This window comes from Salmo salar, chromosome ssa15 (genome assembly GCF_905237065.1).
Source record: "Salmo salar chromosome ssa15, Ssal_v3.1, whole genome shotgun sequence".
Classification (NCBI taxonomy): Eukaryota; Metazoa; Chordata; class Actinopteri; order Salmoniformes; family Salmonidae; genus Salmo; species Salmo salar.
Window position 1 is genome coordinate 54,566,631 of NC_059456.1, and position 23,821 is coordinate 54,590,451.

The 23,821-nt window shown below is 42.4% G+C and overlaps 1 protein-coding gene across 2 annotated transcripts; it reads left to right on the forward strand.

Annotated features, from left to right (window-relative positions):
- Positions 1 to 4,167: 4,167 nt before the first annotated feature.
- LOC106571740 (fermitin family homolog 1) lies at positions 4,168 to 23,821 on the forward strand. Of its 2 annotated transcripts, none has more exons than XM_014145142.2 (15): positions 4,168 to 4,255; positions 7,074 to 7,232; positions 8,018 to 8,251; positions 8,630 to 8,767; positions 9,690 to 9,876; positions 10,059 to 10,161; positions 10,286 to 10,393; positions 11,121 to 11,252; positions 11,476 to 11,525; positions 11,821 to 12,052; positions 12,163 to 12,239; positions 12,334 to 12,481; positions 22,327 to 22,451; positions 22,636 to 22,777; positions 22,950 to 23,821. In XM_014145142.2, exons 2-15 carry the CDS (start codon positions 7,082 to 7,084, stop codon positions 23,121 to 23,123), a joined length of 2,001 nt encoding a protein of 666 aa, XP_014000617.1. In that variant the 5' UTR covers positions 4,168 to 4,255; positions 7,074 to 7,081; the 3' UTR covers positions 23,124 to 23,821. The 2 variants fall into 2 exon arrangements, with proteins under 2 accessions (XP_014000617.1, XP_014000616.1); XM_014145141.2 differs by lacking the exon at positions 4,168 to 4,255 and adding an exon at positions 4,697 to 5,047.

The following is a 23,821-nucleotide window of genomic DNA, read 5'->3' on the forward strand; positions in this document are numbered from 1 at the left end:
ATTCCAGTTAATTTAGACACTAACCCACATTTTCCTAATAGAACAGCATTGAAGAGTATTGGAATTGGAATTTCAGTGTACTTCCTGGATTGACTGGAACTGAAATGGAATTGACCACAACTCTGGTGCTTACACAGAATGTGATGCATATATAGACTTGGCCTGGACCTGGGCCACAACCAACCAATCCAATCCAACCAACAAAGCAGACATCCAACGAACTGAACCAACCAAGCAGCCGACCAACCAACCAATCCAACTATCCAAGCAGGCAGCCAATCAACCATTCCAACCATCCAATCAACCAGCCAAGCAGCCAGCCAACCAACCAGCCAGCCAGCCAAGCAGCCAGCCAGCCAACTAGGCCACATGTAGGCCTTCCTTCCACTGTCCTAAGTGGGAAAACACAACCCATAACATGTGGCTTACTGGGTCCTCTCTGACGTAAATGGGAAATCTGGGATTCAAACAATAACAAAGTGGGTGTACCAATTCCAGATTGACCCTGTAAGTAGAGGAATGAAACCAATCTGGATGAAAAAAGTCATCCACACAACAACCAGACACATTCTTCTTGGTTACAATTCCATGCTACTATTTGTAAAGTGAAGTAAGTAAGTGGCTCTGTTTTATTCTCCTATTATGAGATTGTTGATTACATAAGAAAGCAGAGCGTGAAACTCCCACAGCTACGGCTGTCCCAGGCCAGGAGGCGTCTCCAGGACAGGTGTGTACTGTATCGTACTCTGGCACAATGTCTGTCTGTTTGCGTCAGGATGTAGCCATGAAAGACCTCTGTGTGATCTGAGAGTTTCAATACCTCAGGGGCACTTCCTATCTTTAGATACATGCGCGTATCTTGGGACTTCAGGGCAAATGCTGTACGTATTGAAGTCAATTGAAGATCTTGCAGCTGCTGAGATGTGTGAAAATGTGTGTTGTGAAAATGTGCATGTGTAACAGAACTGAAAGTTGAATACTGTTAGTATGCCCCCCAAAAAGCCTAAATGCTTGATTACTTGAATGCATGACTGACTTCATGCCCTAACATTCTATTGAAATCCATATGTGCATTACACACAGAGATTTCAGCTTGGATTGGTCCCTCATAGAGTTGAATAGTAACAGTCCCAGCTCCCTGTACCTATGAGCTGAGCAGTGTAACCTGAGTTAGTCACAGGTCAGAGGTCAGTTATGGAACTCGAAATAGAGGGAACGGCCCCCTGCCTTCCTACCACTACGCTGTAGGCTTGTTTGTTTTCTCTCTCTCAAAGTGGTGTTCAGGCCCTCTTAATGACTACTAATAATACACACCATCACACATCTCCCTCTGTTTATACGGACTGTAACAGCATGGGACTGACTGAATGAGCCCTGTGTGTGTGTGTGTGTGTGTGTGTGTGTGTGTGTGTGTGTGTGTGTGTGTGTGTGTGTGTGTGTGTGTGTGTGTGTGTGTGTGTGTGTGTGTGTGTGTGTGTGTGTGTGTGTGTGTGTGTGTGTGTGTGTGTGTGTGTGTGTGAGTGCGTGTGCGTGTGTTCTCCCTGTGTTCCCTTTCATTCCATCTCACACCCCCTATTTTCTTCAGTTCTGAAGTCTATAGCCTGAAGGTAAGAACACCTGCCAGTTTTTTTTCTCTGTAAATCCGAGATAAGACAATAGGATCTGTAGAGGTGTCTTGTTACAGAGGCAGAGCAGGGATCCAGACACTGTAAAACCTCTCCTGTCGCCTCTGCACTCCAGGTGTGAAAAAGGTCACCTCCACACTCCAGGTGTGAAAAAAGGTCTGGAAAAAGGTCACCTCCACACTCCAGGTGTGAAAAGGGTCACCTCCACACTCCAGGTGTGAAAAAGGTCACCTCCACACTCCAGGTGTGAAAAAGGTCACCTCCACACTCCAGGTGTGAAAAAGGTCACCTCCACACTCCAGATGTGAAAAAGGTCACCTCCACACTCCAGATGTGAAAAAGGTCAGCTCCACACTCCAGGTGTGAAAAAGGTCACCTCCACACTCCAGGTGTGAAAAAGGTCACCTCCACACTCCAGATGTGAAAAAGGTCACCTCCACACTCCAGGTGTGAAAAAGGTCACCTCCACACTCCAGGTGTGAAAAAGGTCACCTCCGCACTCCAGGTGTGAAAAAGGTCACCTCCACACTCCAGGTGTGAAAAAGGTCACCTCCACACTCCAGGTGTGAAAAAGGTCACCTCCGCACTCCAGATGTGAAAAAGGTCACCTCCACACTCCAAGTGTGAAAATGCTACAAAAACATTCAGTCTTTCATGCCAGCAGAATTGGGGGACTGAAAAGTTTCAGCATTTGCCCCCGAACTCATAATTTGACTTGAACTGTGCCAGGTTGGTTGCAGCTCTGCAAGCTGTTAAGTTTTCGACGTATCGTTTTCAAGTGCACATGTTCCATGTTATGCTAGTCACTGTGGAGGAATGTGGAGTGAATGGACAATGAAGTTATTGAACTGAGAGAGAGAAAGAAAAAGAGGAAGAAAGAAAGAGAGGGGAGATTAAGCCTAATAGCAAGCAGAGGGCTTTCCCAGTTTGTTTTAGAGTGACACAATAGCTCCCTCTGCTGGTTCCACTACCACATCATCACACACATGACAAGACACGGAACTTCTCACTTGAAAGCCTTGTTCTTTTTATAGGCTCAACCACATCCATCATGGCTTTGAACTGCACATATTCACTAAGTAGTAGTTTGTCCTTTCCAGCCGGCCTGCCCGCCCTGGCCCGACCTGGGTTGACTGACTGACTGACTCACTTCTTTATATGTATGAGGGGGAGAGAAACTCTTTGATCCACACCCATTGAGGATCCTGTGACACACTGATGGCTTTATAATACAGTAGTAACTAGTCCATGAATTCCATCTGAGTGACTGTAGATTCTCCACCTGGGTGTACAGGCTTTAGCTTCAGCCCTGCTCTAACACACTTGACTCAGCTAATCATGGTCAAGATGTGCAGGTCATAAGAAGTATCAGGTGTTTAAGAGCATGGCTGGAGCAAAAGCCTGCATTCCCCAGTAGTTCTGTAGGAGAAGGGTTGGCCTTGCCTGGCTACCCAAACTCCTTGCTCCGGCCAAACACTACACCACGCCATCCATGCCCACGGACGTTGGTTTCTTCTCTGCAATGAGTCGGGATCTGAGTACCTCCCTGACGATTTCTAGAACACAAACACATTCTAACAGTCCTGATTGGTTCTAGAAACCGATGGGTTCGGCCAGAGCCAAAACACGAGTGGGTAAAGCGGCGTTTATGAAAATTCTGATTGGTTAGAGATGATCCACCTCTCATTTGCGTAGTCACTTTACCCCTACCTATATGTATACAGCTACCTCAATTACCTCATACCCCTGCACATCGATTCGGTACTGGTACTCCCTGTATATAGCCGTAATTTAAAAATATTTCACCTTTATTTACCCAGGTAGGCTAGTTGAGAACAAGTTCTCATTTACAACTGCGACCTAGCCAAGAATATAGCAAAGCAGTTTGACACATACAACAACACAGAGTTACACATGGAATAAACAAACATATAGTCAATAATACAGTAGAAAAAAAAGTATATATAAAGTTTGTGCAAATGAGGTAAGATAAGGGACGTAAGGCAATAAATAGGCCACGGTGGCGAAGTAATTACAATATACCAATTAAACACTGGAGTGATTGATCTGCAGAAGATGAATGTGCAAGTAGAGATACTGCGGTTCAAAGGAACAAGATAAATAAATAAATAAATAAATAAATACAGTATGGGGATGAAGTAGTTGGATGGGCTATTTACAGATGGGCTATGTACATATATATTTTACTCGTTATTGTTAATCGTTATTCATTGTTTATTTATTCCTCGTCACTATTTCTATTTTTTATTGTATTTTTTATCTTTAAATCTGCATTGTTGGAAAAGTATCCATGCGTTGCTTAAGCATTTCACTGTCAGTCTACACCTGTTGTTTACAAGACATATGACAAATAACATGTGATTTGATTTATATTTTGACATCACCACAAAATACTTAAATGGTGGTGGCAGTCTCAGATTGAGCAAGTGCCTTGTTCACGTGCTAGTCAGAACTAGGAAACTCGGACATTTCCGACTAACCAACTGGTTGTAGTTAAACAGGTGCAGCGTTCAACGAACCAGTTTCCTAGTTCCGACTAGTATATGAACGTGGCATAGGCTGCGTAGTAAACATAGAGCAGCGGACGAATTCAGTTTGAGTCGTTCAAGGTAAGGGTTGGCTACTCCTGTATGCTCTGTCCACCACTAGTATCCAGTTAGTGGCAGGCTTGAGTCATCGTTACCTCTGTAGGTCTACTTTCAAATACTATTCTGTGTTTCAATAAATGCAGTTTCTAAATGTTGAATGTCCTATGTAGCCTAACATGTTGAACTGTAACTCAAATTATATTTGATCTTTAGTTTTATGAACGCATGTGTATTGCCACAACGTCAACAACAACAAAAATACACAAACGGGCTACATTACATAAGTGCAACTATCGTGACTACACATTGAGTCAGTGTTATGATTCATACGGATTTACACACGGAGACAGGATGTTTGTGGGTATGACGACGTTATTAAAGTAAGGGAAGGTGCGTTGACTGACTGGTTCATAAAAGTCAAGACTAGCCTGAATAGGAAGTTGACCTGTCCCCCCCCCCAACACACCCATTCCCGAATGCTAGTTAGCCTTGTAGAGTTAAACAAGACTATAACATCATGTGTACAGCCTACGCCACATGCTAGTTTCGTGAGTAGGCCAATACGGGCAGGTGAACTTCATACGCTACTGAAACATTTTACACGTCAAAGCTGAAGCTTTATTTGACCGTTTAATAAGTGGGGTTATTTTGTTGAACGTGGACTGGACTAGGCTTGTTTCCTTACCTGTGTGAACTGGGCGGGTACCTGAGGGAACGGGACAACAGACCGCACCACACTCACAACAGAAGAAGGAAAAAATATTTCAGAGACGGAATAGTATATATATATATTTTTTAAATACTTTGATAAAGGTGAGTTTTCTATTTTACATGTGTTTGGGTTACAGTTAATTTGGTTTTAGAGGGCTACCTGCGATGAAAGGGAGTGAATAGAGATTGTAGCCTGTACACCTGGCTGAGGTTCGGGTAAAGTTTTAGCTTTGTAGGCCTATATGCGGTGGGCTAGTATACAGTCTACTGTAGCCCTAGATAGCACATTTGCTATGGCATATGCTAGTCTACTAAATGTAGGGGAAAGTGAGGTAAGTTGAGCCATTTTCTAACATTCAGCATAACTCCCGCAAGGGAAATTTGACTTGGTAGAATTTGGACCTAACTTGCTTACAACTTTTTTCCCCATGAAATGATGACCTCTTCCTAAATATTTGGTGAAATTATACATTTTGTGTATGGTTTCCTAGAAACAAGGGTGTCTCTGCGTACCCCTTTAGCTCAATTTACCCCACTCTCCCATAACCTGAAAATCTATTTTATAGTCAAGTTTTTTTAAATTCATATTTCACCATAGAGTTTCAGAACATTTTTATGAGAGCTAGAGATGGTTATTTTCTTCTAGATTTCCTCATGTGAATAAAAATAATTATAATTTATTGCTGCAAAACAAGCATGGAATCTGGGCTCAATAACATGTTCTCCACTGCCCTTGTTTTGTATTTTCATGTGTGAAGTAGTCTACACTGTATCTCATTTGGTGCAACATCTTCGTTTTGAATACTGTAGGATATTGTAGCCTACAACTATTGACTTCCCAAGGCCTGGCTATAAATGCAAACCATGTTTTTCCATCACGCTTTGTTCTTTGTTTTTTGTTTGTGCTCCATATTTTTTGTCCTGGTGGTTTGCTTATTAATGCACAGTAGGCCTATTTTGGCTGTCTCTGTGAGGGTGTAAAGTTACAGCACACCCTCTCTGTACCCTGCAGACACTAGTATTGACAGGTTCAGACCCCACAGCTATGTGAAGCGAGTGAGAGGATCACAATGACACATTGTGTTCTCTATTAACTCAATGCTTTAACAAGTATCAACCTTAAAATCATAGGCTATTATTTTTAACTTAAAATACATTTTTCAAAACACTTAACAATAGTCCCCCTCTATAGCTGTCCAGCTGACATACTTCAGGTATTCGTACTATCTAAAGAGAAACAATGAGACAGGTATTTCTACATAGCCTAGGGCGACAATCTGACTGAGACTCTGAGCAGCTCGGTAAGTTTCTGCCATTGTTCTGTGTGTGTCCCCCTCATTGTTTACCGGGAATTAAGACAGGGATGATAGATAGAGAGACAGATCTAGGTTTTGTGGTTGTTTTGCATAGTCTCTCCTGCGCCAGATTCGTGTCCCTGCTCGTCACACATTCCATGGATGGAACCCATAGTCCTCCCTCGCTCCCTATCCCCTTTTCTTCTCCCTTGGTTCCCCTCTACCACTTATTCATGGGATGGGAGATATATGTTTGTGTGGAGCGGGGGAGGGGGGGGTAACTTTTGTCTTAGAAAACTTCTAACTTGCAGGGTCTCTCTCCCTCCTCTCTTTCTCCATTACTCTCTGTCCAAGAACTGTATTTTACTTTACCCCTCTCTCTCTATCCTCCTCTCTTTCTTCATTACTCTTTGATCTCATCTGTTTGCAGAAGCCCTTTCAGAACAACTCTAATTACATGTAGTGCAGTAGTTGTTTTCCTCCAGACCAGCTGTGGCATTCTACATTCTACTAGGAAACCAAAGTGTTTTACTGTACGTTTACGCTGTTTTGCTTTACCTCTGGCAGTAGCCCAATGGTTTCTGCACATGGATATATGTGTGAATGGATGTTTTATTCATAAATGTAGCACCACCTCAGACACTGCTTTCAGTCAGCCAGTACAACAGATGACATGCCCTTTCACTGACCTGTCTTCAGTCAGTGTTATTGGGGAAGCCACAGCAGGATCAGTCGCTCAATCATATTTTCATTCATACAGCACTTTTCACCAATACATTTGCTATTAAGTCCTTTATCCTTCTGCTAACCTCCCTCTCTCCCCTCCTCTCCAGGCAGGGCCATGGTATCCACGGCAGAGTATGGTAAAACGTCATGGGAGCTGTCAGTCCAGGTGAACCAGAGAGATGGAGATGAGGGCATGAAGTTTAAACTCCGAGTCAAGGGAGACCTGCACATCGGAGGACTCATGCTCAAACTGGTGGAGAAGATCAGTGAGTCTCTCTCTCTCTCTCTCTCTTTCTCTCAGCCACAGTACTAGACTGGAGAACACACCCTGGTTTGCCCTACATTCCTCTATACTGCTGAGTAGTATTGTTTTCCCACAATGCTTCAGTACCACAGCCTGAATGGCTGAAGTTCACCACTTTTTCTCATATCTATTCACCTGGGAGAAATCTCCCAAAGACCCTATTCCCTGTGTAGTGCGCTATATTTGACAGTTATTATGTCTACAAAATGAGTGCACTACATGGGCAATAGGGTGTGATTTAAGACACAGGCTGTGTTCATCCAGGAGGATTAGACATTAGGGACTTCCCCATGGGAAGACAGCATGAAAGTGGCCTAAGGCAAGGTGTGTTGTGTTTGTTATGTCAGCGTTAAGTAGGCATATGACTACATGTATATGATTAAGCCAGATATGACTCAGTGGCCAGTCATCAGACTGGACTAACAGTGGTCTGGGTTTAGAAATAACGCTCACAACATGATGTCTTAGAGAATCATCAAGCCACACCCATCTGCTTCCTGTGGGGACTTCTTATGCCTATTGCAGGTGGTTTGTTTGGAGTAAACTAATGGGCAGAAGCTTTCCCGTATAGTCAGAAACGTACACATACACCATGCTGAAATTGTTCTTAGACAATTGAATATCAATTTGAATTGTGGATGAAATATAAAATGATACTGGCAATGGCAATGTTTGTACTTTGAGAAAATTCTGTCCTTTTACCCAACCATAACCCCTCTCTTTCCCTTCTCTCCCTCTCTCCGCCAGAGGCCCCTCAGGACTGGTCAGACCATGCTCTGTGGTGGGACCAGAGGAGCTGTTGGCTTCTGAAGACCCACTGGACCCTGGACAAGTACGGTGTCCAGGCGGACGCTGACCTGCGCTACACTCCCCAGCACAAACCCCTGTGTCTGCAGCTGCCCAACATGAAAATGGTCAAACTCACTGTCAGCTACTCTGCCGTCGTCTTTAAGACCGTCGCTGAGATCTGCAGAGCGCTCAGTGAGTACCCTAACCGGGCAATAGTGCAGCTCTGAAAGAACTAGGTCAGTGTTTAATATGGGGAAGTTCCCAATACGAGAAATGTTCGCCATATTGTTCATACTTCTCCAGTCCTCTCACATCTTCACCAGGGCTGAGGGATGAGTGAGTGAGTGAGTGGGTGAGTGGGTGGGGGGGGGGGGGGCAAGGACCTATGGGGTAGGGGTTTAAATCTAGAAGTAAGGATATAGGGCTAGGATCTAGGGTGCAGTGTCTCCCTTGACCTGGTCTTCCTTTTTCTGGACATCAGGAGGCCATAGGAGAGGGAAGGGGTTAGGGTGTATTCTAGAGGAAGTCTAGAGGTAGGATCTCTCCTTGACATTCCTCTCTCTCCTCCAGACATCAGGAGGCCAGAGGAGCTGTCCCTGCTGAAGCCTCCAGATGACCCGTCCAAGAAAAAGAAGAAGAAAGACAAGAACCCAGCACTGGACGACATCTTAGACATGGACATCATCAGTGGAGGCTCTGGGGGAACAGGTGAGAGACAGTGTTATTAGCGTGTTATAAGCATATGAATACAATGTTAATGATGTGTTATTAGATATACTGTACCTTCAATGGTCAGATTCTTCCAATCTGTTCTCATGTGACGATTTTTCAACCAAGTTAGCCAGTTAGCCATATCCTGGTGACAGCCGGTTTCTGCTTTAGCCAACCCCTTTATTGTCGTCTCTCTGTCAATATAGCTTTGTTGAATCATAGAAACCATCAGGCCCTTAGGCTAAGTTATCCTCATTGAGAAGTTAGGCTGGCTTAAACTCTCCTCATATCGCGATGGTCTGTTTCAATCACGCTGTGAAGGGATTTAATATATCACTACTGCAACACAGTCGAGGTTTCGAACCTCTGGCTAACTCAAAGTGGATCGCTACTGACTTTTATGTCTCACACCACCACCAGATTCCGCCCACATGGTGGCTTCTGTAGACTTCTGAAACAATCTAAGAAGGAATGGAGAATTCTATAAAGTTTCTGAAGATCTAAAAGAATACAGCAATCATTAAGGAAATCTGAAAGAATAGAAGCTATAGTTCACTGCTTTGTTCTCAAGGCTTTCGTTAACGCATACTCTGAAACGCAGACACACACACTTTCTGAGTCTGTGTGAGTGTACAGTAGCTACGGTATAGGGCAGCTGAGGATTCCACACCAACTCATAAAACCAGCCTCATTTTGACAGTTGCTCTGAACCGTTTCAAAGGAATTATTTCTGAGTTAAAGGCTCTGCTGCTTTTAAACAAATGTAGACAGGGCCATTTCGCCCCCACAATCCTCTCTGTTCCCATGAGGCCTCACTCCTAGGCTAAAGGCTAAACTGATTCTAGATCAGCATTCTCACTCAGAGCCCTTATGAATATGGGCCCTGAGTTGTATCTCCTCCTCCACCTGACCCCTCCAGGCAGTCCCCTGTACAGTAAGACCATGGTGCCCACCTACGACCCAGAGAACGGGACTCCTGCCTCGGCCACCAGCCTGTGGTTTGGGGACAACCCACTGACCTCCAGCCAGCCCAACCTGCCCCCTGCAGAGTTGTCCAAGATGTACCAGCAGCTGTCCATGGTGGATAAAGCCATCATCAACGCAGGGTAAGAGTTACTCAGAAACAAAAACTCCATTGGAACGAATAAACCTTGAGAGGAACCAGACTCTATGGCTGGACAGGTAGAAAAGACGCTAGTTGTTGCTATGCTGGAGGGCAGTACTCTGTCTCTCCCCTGAGCACATAACTTCCTGGTTGACTGTGACATGCTGCTGGTGTGATTGACAGGTGGCTGGACTCCTCCCGCTCCTTGATGGAACAGGGCATCGGAGAAGATGACAGACTGCAGCTACGCTTCAAATACCACTGCTTCTTCGACCTCAACCCAAAGGTTACCCTAACCTTAACCCGATGTGGGAGTTTGAATATCACTGAACCTCAACCCTTTGGTGAGACTAACTGTAACCATAACCCGATGCCTAACCCTAACATTGACTGATTTGTGTGTGTTTCAGTATGATGCTGTGAGGATAACCCAGCTGTATGAACAGGCTCGCTGGTCCATCCTACTGGAGGAGATCGACTGCACTGAGGAGGAAATGCTAATGTTCGCCTCCTTACAGGTAGACACACACATGAACACGCATACAAACTCACACCTGCCCCCACGCACGTCACACATTCAAACATACATGCACACATACACACTCGCGAGCACGCATGAACACACACACACACTCTCACACTATTGTCCATCTGGGAGAACCAGTTTGGAGTCTCATTCCAAGAGAAGGCCTGTTGGGACAGGAGGAAAATCCCATAGGAAAGAGGGAGGGACATCTGGTTATCACCCTGTACTCCTCTGGGTGAGAAAATATAACTAACAAAAAACTATGAAGCGAAAAACTTATGACTTAAATGTTCTTCATCTCTGACTTTGATATAATTTAAAATTTTTAACAATTTAGTTATTTAGCAGACGCTCTTATCCAGAGCGACTTACAGTAGTATCTTTTTCCATGTTCTAGGCTGATATAAAAACCGTTGTGAAATCCCTGAGATGGTTATTGCTCTCACCTGCATAATTACTGGAATCACAGGGCTCTCTCTCCCTCCCAGTCTTGTGTCATCATCTGGCCTCAAGTGTTGAACTAAAATCTGTTTTAGGGTTCAAACCTGCCATTTAGACAGCTAAAGGCTGGGTATATTTTGTTTTTCAAAGTTGTCTGTTAGTTTCGTACTCTTCTTATCTGTGGTGTATTGTAAAATCCCCTGTTGCTCTTAGTATGATATATCCCCCAATTCCCATCATTCACTGATTATTAATGATTTATGTCAATATTGTTTCAGTATCACATATGCAAGATGACCATGTCCACGGAACCTCTGGACTTCTCCAACGAACCAGAGATGGATGAAGTAGAGGCTGCCCTATCCAATCTAGAGGTCACACTTGAAGGAGGAAATACAGACAGAATACTGGTTAGTGTAGATTTTATACATATGAAGGATTCATGTTCTTTACATATAAATTATAAACAAGTGTGTATGTCATTTGTTTGCTACCGTTTGTTTTCAACCGTTTCAGCGGGTTCAACACCTGTATTTAAGCAGGGGTTGATGGGTAGTCTGCTTAGATTGCATGTCTCAACGTGATGTCACTAAGTCACAAGATAATTGACAGTTGCTTGTTCCCGCCCCACAGGAAGACATCACAGACGTTCCAAAGCTGGCAGACTCCCTCAAGCTGTTCAGGTAAATCCTGAGGGCCCCTGTATTTGCCCAGAAACACACAATGTATTGTATACTGTACCTCTATATCTATGGAACAGATGGAAACATAAGTCAAAGAGACCTTGAATGATAAGTAGCAGAAATAAAATGCCATTTCACTTTAGATAAGGAAAGGTTAATGTGCCATGCTGTATATAGCCTGGAGTCCATGACACAGACAGTTCACACAGCAACATTGAATGTGCAACAGTGTGACTGTGTGGGGACACAACCTGTTCATGGTTTTCCTCACAGAGCTTTTTTGTTTCGTAACCAGGCCTAAAAGACTGACGTTGCGTCCGTTTAAGGAGTATTGGTTCGTGTTTAAAGACACCACCATCTCCTACTACAAGAACAAAGAGACAGCTAGTGGAGAGCCCATAGAACAGCTGCATCTCCGAGGATGTGAGGTGGTCCCTGACGTCAACGTGACGGACAAGAAGTTTGGAATCAAACTGCTGCTCCCAGTGGCTGATGGGATGAACGAGGTCTACATCCGCTGTGACAACGTAAGATGCTATTTCTTATTTAACTTTTTAGTTTATTAAAGTTGGGGCACCACCAACATGACTCCGTTGTTCCTCCTACATATTGTTGTAACATTTTTGTTTTTATCCAGGAGACACAGTATTCCAAGTGGAAGGCAGCCTGTACCCTGGCCTCCAAGGGCAAGACCATGGCTTACAGCTCCTACAGGTCAGACTTGTTTTACCTAATACTTCACATGCCTTGGACCACATTAGTAGGGTTGTGACTGTAAACTGACCAAGAGAAACTGTGATTGGTCCAGGTCGGAGGTGAAGAACATCCAGTCGTTCCTGCAGATGAAAAGTCTGGCGCCCCCTCCTGGTCAGGCTGCTCCAGACTTGGATGCCATGGAGATGAACGCTGAGTGCTTTGTCTCACCCAGATACACCAAGAAGTACAAGACCAAACAGGTGGGGGTCTATCTTCAATATAGAGTGATCATTCATGATTCAGTGTTTGTGAGCCATAGACAGAGAGAGGATGTCACCAGAGCTCTCCGGAGAAAGAGTTGATTATCTCTGACAGGGCTCAAGTGACACTAATACTTATCTCAAATCAAATTTTATTGGTCACATACACATGGTTAGCAGATGTTAATGCGAGTGTAGCGAAATGCTTGTGCTTCTAGTTTCGACCGTGCAGTAAAATCGAACAAGTAATCTAACAGTTCCCCAACAACTACCAAATACACACAAATCTAAAAGGGGTGAATGAGAATATGTACATGTAAATATATGGATGAGTGATGGCCGAGCAGCATAGGCAAGTTGCAACTAGATGGTATAAAATACAGTATATACATATGATATGAGTAATGTAAGATATGTAAACATTATTATTAAAGTGGAATTGTTTAAAGTGACTAGTGATCCATTTGTTAAAGTGGCCAGTGATTGGGTCTCATGTAGGCAGCAGCCTCTCTGTGTTAGTGACGGCTGTTTAGCAGTCTGATGGCCTTGAGATGGAAGCTATTCTTCAGTCTCTCGGTTCCAGCTTTGATGCACCTGTACTGACCTCGCCTTCTGGATGGAAGCGGTGTGAACAGGCAGTGCCTCAGGTCGTTGTTGTGTTTGATCTTTTTTGCTTGCCTGTGACATCGGGTGCTATAGGTGTCATGGAGGGCAGGTAGTTTGTACCCGGTGATGCACCACCCTCTGGAGAGCCTTGCGGTTGAGGGCGGAGCAGTTGCCGTACCAGGCTGTGATACAGTCCTACAGGATGTCTCTCGATTGTGGATCTGTAGAAGTTAGTCAGGGTTTTGGGTAAAAAGCCTAATTTCTTCAGCCTCCTGAGGTTGAAGCGGCGCTGTTGCGCCGTCATCACTACACTGTCTGTGTGGGTGGACCATTTCAGTTTGTCGTTGTTGTGTACGCTGAAGAACTTAAAAGTTCTTGTTAGCGTGCCATGACGGTGGCACTGTATTATCCTCAAAGCAGGCAAAGGTGTTTAGTTTGTCTGGCAGCGTGACGTCGGTGTCCGTGATGTGGCTGGTACTCTTTTTGTAGTCCGTGATTTCCTGTAGACCCTGCCACATACGTCTCATGTCTAAGCCGTTGACTCCACTTTGTCCCTGTACCGGCATTTCGCTTGTTTGATTGCCTTGCGGAGAGAATAACTACACTGTTTATATTCAGCCATATTCCCAGACCTCTTTCCATGGTTAAATACGGTGGTTCGTGCTTTCAGTTTTGTGCAAATGCCGCCATCCATCCACGGTTTCTGGTTAGGGTAGGTTTTAATAGTCACAGTGGGTACAACATCTCCAATGCACTTCCTTATGAAATCACTCACAGAGTCAGAGTATAGGTCGATGTTATTCTGAGGCTGACCGGAACATATCCCAGTCCGTGTGATCAAAACAATCTTGAAGCATGGTTTCCAATTGGTCAGACCAGCGTTGAATGGTTCTAGTCACTGGTACATCCTGTTTGAGTTTCTGCCTATAAGACGGTAGGAGCAAGATGGCATCGTGGTCGGATTTGCCGAAGGGAGGGCGGTGGAGGGCTTTGTATGCATCGCGGAAGTTAGAGTAGCAGTGGTCTAGTGTATTACCCACGCGCGTAGTGCAATCAATATGCTGATAGAATTTAGGTAGCCTTGTTCTCAAATTTGCTTTGTTAAAATCCCCAGCTACAATAAATGCAGCCTCAGGATATATGGTTTCCAGTTTACATAGAGTCCAGTGAAGTTCCTTTAGGGCCATCTTGGTGTCTGCTTGAGGGGGAATGTACACAGCTGTGACGATAACTGATGAGAATTCTCTTGGAAGGTAATATGGCCGGCATTTGATCGGGTGAGCAAAAGGACTTGAGTTCCTGTATGTTGTTATGATTTCACCATGAGTCGTTAATCATGAAGCATACACCCCCGCTCTTCCTCTTCCCAGAGAGGTCTTTATCTCTGTCGGCACGATGCATGGAGAAGCCCGGTGACTGAACCGATTCCGACAACATATCCTGAGAGAACCATGTTTCCGTGAAACAGAGAAAGTTACAATCTCTGATGTCTCTCTGGAAGGCAACCCTTGCTTGAATTTTGTCTACCTTGTTGTCAAGAGACTGGATATTGGCGAGTAGTATGCTAGGGAGAGGTGGGCAATGTGCACGTCTATGGAGCCTGACCAGGAGGCCTCTCCGTCTGCCCCTTCTGCGGCGCCGTTGTCTTGGGTCGGCTACTGGGATTAGATCCATTGTCCTGGGTGGTGGTCCAAACAGAGGATCCGCTTCGGGAAAGTCGTATTCCTGGTCGTAATGTTGGTAATTTGACGTCGCTCTTACATCCAATAGTTCTTCCCGGCTGTATGTAATAACACTTAAGATTTCCTGGGGTAACAATGTAAGAAATAATACATAAAAAAAATAAAAAATACTGCAGAGTTTAAGGACTCGAAGCGAGGCGACCATCTCTGTAGGCGCCCAGACCATTCGATTCCATTCACTCACCCTTTCAGTAGTTTTCTTCTTTTTTTTCGTTATTGGGTAGATGAGCTTTAATTTTGCAGATTGTAGCTTCCAAAAGTTTGTACACACTTACTCATTCCAGTTTTTTTTCTACAATGTATATATTTGAGATTTTTTAAAGTAGCCACCCTTTGCCTTGATGACTGCTTTGCACACTCTTGGCGTTCTCTCAGCCAGCTTCATGAGGTAGACACCTGGAATGCATTTCAATTAGCAGGTGTGCCTTGTTAAGTTAATTTGTGGAATTTCTTTCCTTCTTAATGCGTTTGAGCCAATCAGTTGTGTTGTGACATGGTAGGGGTGGTATATGATAGTCCTATTTGGTAAAAAGTCCATATTATGGCATTGACAGCTGAAATAAGCAAAGAGAAACGACAGTCCATCATTACTTTAAGAAATGAAGGTCAGTCAATCTGGAAAATGTCAAGATCTTTGAAACTTTCAGCCAAAATAAATGTTTCACAGAGTTCAAATAACAGACACATTTCAACATCAACTGTTCAGAGGAGACTGCATGAACCAGGCCTTCATGGTTGAATTGCTGCAAAGAAACCACTACTAAAGGACACCAATAAGAAGAAGAGGTTTGCTTCGGCCAAGAAGCACGAGCAATGGACATTAGACCGGTGGAAATCTGTCCTTTGTTCCGATTCGTCCAAATTTTTGGTTCCAACCGCTGTCTTTGTGAGACACAGAGAAGTTGAACGAAAGATCTCCACATGTGTGGTTCCCACCGTGAAGCGTGGAGGAGGAGGTGTGGGGATGCTTTGCTGGTGACACTGTCTATGACTTATTTAAAATTCAAGGCACACTTAACCAGCATGGCTACCACAGCATTCTGCAGCGATATGCCATCCCATCTGGTTTGCGCTTAGTGGGACTATCAGTTGTTTTTCAACAGGACAATGACCCAACTCACCTCCAGGCTGTGTAAGGGTTATTTGACCAAGGAGAATGATGGAGTGCTGCATCAGATGACATGGCCACCACAATCACCCGACCTCAACCCAATTGAAAAGGTTTGGGATGAGTTGGACTGCAGAGTGAAGGAAATGCAGCCAACAAGTGCTCAGCATATGTGGGAACTCCTTCAAGACTGTTGGAAAAGCATTCCAGGTGAAGCTGGTTGAGAGAATGCCACGAGTGTGCAAAGCTGTCATCAAGGCAAAGGGTGGCTACTTTGAAGAATCTAAAATATATTTTCATTTGTTTAACACTTTTTTGGGTTACTACTGTACATGATTCCATATGTGTTAGTTTTGATGTCTTCACTATTATTCTACAAAGTAGAAAATAGTCAAAAATAACGAAAAACCTTTGAATAAGTAGGTGTGTCAACTTTTGACTGGTACTGTATATATGTACATATATACATAAACACATACATACCCACATGTATATCAATATACATACATACATATATACAGTGCATTCAGAAAGTATTCAGACCCCTTGACTATTTCCACATTTTGTTACGTTACAGCCTTATTCTAAAATGGATTAAATTATTTATTTTTCCTCATCAATCTACACACAATACCCCATAATGACAAAGCGAAAACTGTTTTTTACAAATGTTTGAGACTCGAAATTGAGCTCAGGTGCATCCTGTTTCCATTGATCATCCTTGAGATGTTTCTACAAATTGATTAGAAAGGCACACCTGTCTATATAAGGTCCCACAGTTGACAGAGCATGTCAGAGCAAAAGATAAGTCATGAGGTCGAAGGAATTGTCCGTAAAGCGCCAAGACAGGATTGTGTCGAGGCACAGATCTGGGAAAGGCAACGCAAAAGTGGCTTCGGGACAAGTCTCTGAATGTCCTTGAGTTGCCTAGCCAGAGCCGGGACTTGAACCCGATCTAACATCTCTGGAGAGACCTGAAAATAGTTGTGCAGCGACGTTCCCCATCCACCCTGACAGAGCTTGAGAGGATCTGCAGAGAAGAATGGGGAAAAACTCCCCAAATACAGGTGTGCCAAGCTTGCAGCGTCATACCCAAGAAGATTTGATGCTGTAATCGCTGCAAAAGGTGCTTCAACAAAGTACTGAGTAAAGGGTCTGAATACTTATGTAAATAGAATATTTCAGTTTACTATTTGTAATAAATTAGCAAAAATGTCTAAACACCTGTATTTGCTTTGTCATTATGGGCTATTGTGTGTAGATTGATTAGGGGAAAAACGATTTCATTAATTTTAGAATAAGGCTGTAACGTAACAAAATATGGAAAAATTCAAGGGGTCTGTATACTTTCCGAAGTTACTGTATATACAGTGCCTTGCAAAAGTATTCACCCCCGTGGCATTTTTCCTGTTTTGCTGCATTACAACCTGTAATTTATATTGATTTTTATTTGGATTACATGTAATGGACATACACAAAATAGTCCAATTTGGTGAAGTGAAATGAAAAAAAAATCACTTGTTTCAAAAAATTCTAAACAAATTACAGATGGAAAAGTGGTGCGTGCATATGTATTCACCCCCTTTGATATGAAGCCCCTAAATAACATCTGGTGCAACCAATTACCTTCAGAAGTCACATAATTAGTTGAAGTCCACCTGTGTGCAATCTAAGTGTCATATGATCTGTCACATGATCTCAGTATATATACACCTGTTCTGAAAGGCCCCAGAGTCTGCAACACCACCAAACAAGTGGCACCATGAAGACCAAGGAGCTCTCCAAACAGGTCAGGGACAAAGGTTGTGGAGAAGTACAGATCAGGGTTGGGTTATAAAAAAATATCTGAAACTTTGAACATCCCACGGAGCACCATTAAATCCATTATTAAAAAATTGAAAGAATATGGCACCACCACAAACCTGCCAAAGGAGGGCCGCCCACCAAAACTCACGGACCAGGCAAGGAGGGCATTAATCATAGAGGCAACAAAGAGACTAAAGTTAACCCTGAAAGAGCTGCAAAGCTCCACAGCAGAGATTGGAGTATCTGTCCATATCATCACTTTAAGCCGTACACTACACAGAGCTGGGCTTTGCGGAAAAGTGGCCAGAAAAAAGCCATTGCTTAAAGAAAAAAATAAGCAAACACATTTGGTGTTAGCCAAAAGGCATGTGGGAGACTCCCCAAACATATGGAAGAAGGTACTCTGGTCAGATGAGACTAAAATGTAGCTTTTTGGCCATCAATGAGAACGCTATGTCTGGCGCAAACCCAACACCTCTCATCACCCCAAGAACGCCACCCCCACAGTGAAGCAAGGTGGTGGCAGCATCATGCTGTGGGAATGTTTTTCATCGGCAGGGACTGGGAACTGGTCAGAATTGAAGGAATGATGGATGGCCTATATACAGGGAAATTCTTGAGGGAAACCTGTTTCAGTCTTCCGGAGATTTGAGACTGGGATGGAGGTTCACCTTCAAGCAGGACAATGACCCTAAGCATACTGCTAAAGCAACACTCAAGTGGTTTAACGGAAAACATTTAAATGTCTTGGAATGGCCTAGTCAAAGCCCAGACCTCAATCCAATTGAGAATCTGTGGTGTGGCTTAAAGGTTGCTGTACACCAGCGGAACCCATCCCACTTGAAAGAGCTGGAGCAGTTTGCCTTGAAGAATGGGCAAAAATCCCAGTGGCTAGATGTGCCAAGCTTATAGAGACGTACCCCAAGAGACTTGCAGCTGTAATGGCTGCAAAAGGTGGCTCTACACTGTGTGCACAATTATTAGGCAAATTGTGTTCCTCGGGATTCATTTTATTGTTGAACAAACACAATGCTCTCAGTCAATCCAAAATGTTATTGAACCTCAAACCTGAATGTTTAACAAAAGGAAAAGTGAGTTGTCTTTCTCAGGGAAATATATGTGTGCACAATTATTAGGCAACTATTATTGTGCAGAATTATTAGGCAACTAAATTACAAAAATAATTTCTCAACTCACTTGTTTATTCTCAATTTTTAGAGTAAGTGTAACAGATAAGTAACACAAAATGACAATTATATAACATTTTTGGCCTTTCAAAAATATTCAGTGACCAGTATAGCCACCCTTATTTTCAATAACTGCCATGAGCCTTCCATCCATTGAGTGTCAGTTGCTTGATCTGTTCACAATAAATTTTCACTGAAGCAGCAACCACAGCCTCCCAAATGCTGTTCAAAAAGGTGTATTGTCTTCCATCACTGTAAATCTCACGTTTGAGAAGGGCCCACAAGTTCTCAATAGGATTTAAGTCAGGTGAGGAAGGGGGCCAAGTCATTATTCAGGCTTCTTTAAGGCCCTTGCTTGCTAGCCAAGCAGTGGAGTACTTGGATGCATGTGATAGAGCATTGTCCTGCATAAAGATCATGGCCTTCTAGAATGCTGAGGACTTCTTCCTGTACTACTGTTTGACGGAAGAATCTTCCAGAAACTGGCAGCAGGTTTGGGAATTGAGTTTCAGTCCATCTTCAATGCGAAAAGGTCCAACTACCTCATCCTCAATGATAGCATCCCATACCGTACCCCTCCTTCATCTTGCTGGCACCTGACTCAAAGTGGTGCCCTGTGTCCATTACTGATCCAGCCACGGGCCTATCCATTTGGTCCATTAAGAGTCACTTTCATTTCATCTGTCCATAAAACCTTTGAAAAATCTGTCTTCGGGTATTTCTTTGCCCAATCTTGACGCTTCAACTTATGAATCTTATTCAGTGGTGGTCTTGTTTCAGTCTTCTTGACCTTGGCCATGTCTCTGAGCACTTGACACCTTGTACTTCTGAACACTCCAGGTAGGTTGCAGTTCTGGAATACGGTGGCACTGGAGGATAATGGGTTCCTGGTAGTTTGATGTTTAATTCTTCTCAAGTCTTTTGCAGTTAATTTGCGCCTTTTCTTCCCCCATGCGTTTTTTTGCGCCCCAGTTGACTATTCGCAACAAAACGTTTGAATGTCCGGTGGTCACACCTCAATAGTTTAGCTATTTAAAGACTGTCGCATCCGTCTGAAAGGCATTTTACATTTTTGGTTTTTCAGTGTCAGTTAAATTAATTTTTGACTAATTTTACCTGAGGTTATGAGGCTGCCTAATAATTATGCACACCCTGAGATAAGGTGTTATTCACTTTTGCCACACCCTCCCTCATTACACAAATACATATCACTTGAAAATGATTAAATCCAATAAGCATTCAAGTTTATATGGTTTGGAGTTCGAAAATGTGAATAGAAACAATGATAAGATCAGAATACTCACTTGCCTAATAATTGTGCACGCAGTGTACAAAGTATTGACTTTGGGGGGGGGGGTGAATCGTTATGCATGCTCAAGTTCTTTTTTTTTGTTGCCTTATTTCTTGTTTGTTTCGCAATAAAAAATATTTAGCATCTTCAAAGTGGTAGGCATGTTGTGTAAATCAAATGATACAAATCCCCCAAAAATCAATTTCAATTCCAGATTGTTAAGCAACAAAATAGGAAAAATGCCAAGGGGGTGAATACTTTTGCAAGCCAAAATATTTGTTGCAAGAATTTTGCACAATTAAAAATGAAAAATGTTACATTTTGAATCTGGCGTCGTTTTGTGTATCAGTTCATAAACCATGTGTCATGGAATCGGTGCATTGTAAATCTCTTCCAAACTATTTTGCAATCTATATGGCGCAGCTGTCAATTTCTGGTCTTTAAATTAAACTGGTATCTGTTTTTATTTAACACAATTTTCTTTAACCAATTTTGGTCTTTAATGCAAGGCCGACATAAGTTCCTTACTTTTTCCCCCTTCCACTTGCCTCTTCCATTTTTGCGGCAATGCTGAAATTCGTTGGTTGTAATTTTGGGTAGAGCAGACATTTCCATATGTTTTTGTTAGCTGCATGTGTGACAACTCCACCCGTCCTATTTATGATTTAATTTACTTAGATTATACCTGTTTTGTTTTTTATCAAATAGTATATTTTTTATCAATTAGTATATTTGAGTTTAACTGCAATATTTGTTGTATTTGTTCTCTTTTCTGGTGGATTAAACTGAAATTGCAACAAACTTTCTATGGCTTGTTAAAAAAAATAGCAATATTTTGGAATTGATTTAGTTTTCAAATAATCAAAGTGAGAGGTTGTAAACTGAATAAAGGGAAAAATACTATTCTTGAACATGGGGTGAGACATTCTTACTAATTTGCTAGAGAACCAGTTCGCATTTAAGTATAACTTTTGTATGACTGACGCCATTAGTAAGAGGTCTAATGCTTTAAAATGTAATAGTTTCTGCCCTCCGAATTCATATTAATTCTATAAATATGCTCTTTTAATTTTGTTTGGCTTGCCATCCCAAATAAAATTGAATATTGTTTGCTCATATAATAAATAAAAAAACGGGTCGCTAGGTTTAGGCAAAACCACAAGCAAATGAGTAAACTGGGATATGACTAAAGAGTTAATCAGGGTGATTTTTCCAGAAATAGACAGGCATTTTCATTTCCATGGTAGCAAGATCTTAACTAAAAATGTATTGGAGTCAGATAATTTCTTTCGGGATATGTATACCAAGTATGTCCACATCCCCGTCAGACCATTTTATTGGTAAACTACACAGTAATGTAAAAGTAGTATTTTTTTGTTATCTAATACGTAATATAGTACATTTATCATAATTTGGTAATTGGGTTAGAAAAAGTATCTAGATGCTCTATGAGGCTGTGGAGGGATCCAAATAGTGGATTTAAAAGAAAACATTAATCATCTTACAATGACACCTTTGTTTTTAAACCCTGGATTTCTAACCTCTTGATATTATTGTTGGATCTGATTTTAGCAGCTAACATTTAGATGGCAATAAATAGATATGCCGATAGTGGACAACCTTGTTTTATTCCTCTTGACAGTTAAAACATTTCTGGGAAGTAGCCATTATTTACTATTTTACACCTAGGGTTACTATACATAACTTTAACCCATTTTATAAGAGATTCTCCTAAATTAAAATATTCCAGGCATTTATAGATAAACTCCAGTCGTACTTTATCAAAAGCCATGAATACCAGGCCTGTTTCCCCAGATTTTTCATAGTGTTCTATTGTTTCCAGTACTTGTCTTATATTATCTCCAATGTATTGTCCATGTAAAAAACCTGTCTGATTTAGGATGAATAATAATAGAATACATTTTTGCATCACAACACTGAAGTGTTAGTGGCCTCCAATTTTTTTTAATGGACTGGATCTTTACATTTACCACTTGGATCCTGTTTCAGTAATAATGAAATCAGACCCTTTCAGTATTTGTTAGATGATTGACATAATGTCAGTGTAAAGTAGCCTAAATGTCCCTTTTCTGTCTCCTGTCCAGCTGACGGCGAGGATCCTGGAGGCCCATCAGAATATCGCCAGGCTCTCCCTCAATGAAGCTAAAATGCGCTTTATCCAGGCCTGGCAGTCTCTGCCTGAGTTTGGTATCAAATACTACATTGTCAGGTACGTAAATGTGACCACCCAGGTTCAAACAGCTCAAGACTGTGTTAGTGAGATAAAGCCTAGAAGTTAGCTCAGGGAGCTAATGTAAGTCTTCAGGTCCCAGGCAAAGTTACTCATCACACAGTCATGGTTCACAAAACCACTATGGTTACATAAAGACATTATGAATGTGTGTGTGTTCCAGGTTCCGAGGCAGTAAGAAGGATGAGTTGATGGGTATCTCCTATAACCGTCTGATCCGTATTGACATGTCCACTGGCCTGCCTGTCACCACCTGGAGGTTCGCCAACATGAGACAGTGGAATGTCAACTGGGAGATCAGACAGGTAAATGGTTCTAGATTGATTGATTGGTTCATTGATTCATTTAATTGATTGATTACTTTTTACAGATTAGAAAGTAAAGGATAATGGTTGCCTTTGAGAAAACAGTTTCTCCTGAAAATGTATCTATAAAGTACATTAATCAGTAATAATCCATGTTGTTTCATGTCTCCAGGTGGCCATAGAGTTTGACCAGAACGTGTCAATAGCCTTCTCCTGTGTGAGTTGTGACTGCAAGGTGGTTCATGAGTACATAGGAGGATACATCTTCCTCTCAACACGCTCCAAAGACCAGAATGAGACACTGGACGAGGAACTATTCCACAAACTTACTGGAGGGCAGGAATGAACCTGGGACATCAGCTTTCATTTAGTGCTGTGGCGATCAAACATGAGGATTTGTTACAAGCTGAGACTATTCATGCAGTCCAATGCAGCCAATCATTCATGTACTGAAGGCCTGTAAAAAGCCAATCCAGAGTCAAGAAAGAATTTAAAGGAATTGCTGATATGGTTTTGTAGGCTACATAAATTACAAATTATATTTTCATATTGTAAGTGCAGAGAAAAGTAGACGTCTTGGTCACAGTACACTACATTTGATTCTAAGACCATCTCTACAAAATGTGTGTACCATCTCTACAAGGCTTATTTGTCTGACGGTTAGGCATTGAAATTCATTCGGCACATGGGCTGTACATCTTGTCACCTGTTTACCTTGGTGTAGCCCAGAAAAAATCTCAGTGACAACCAGCAGACAGTAGTTGAAGAGGAGTATTTAGGTAGTTTTACCGACACCACATTTTTTAAAGTCTTTGAATTCAACGTTGTAGGCTACTTTCACAATCACTCTATCGGGCTGCTCATTGCCGTATTTTATACATATTACTTTTATGTTTTATAATGTAACATTTGCAATTGTATTACAAGTCCAACAGAATTTCAAAGATATTTCTGGTGGTGGGTTATTATCAAGTTGAACGAGACATTTGTTTACACTGGAATTTCTCTTGCCTGAACTGCATTGAAATAAACTTGAGAAACATG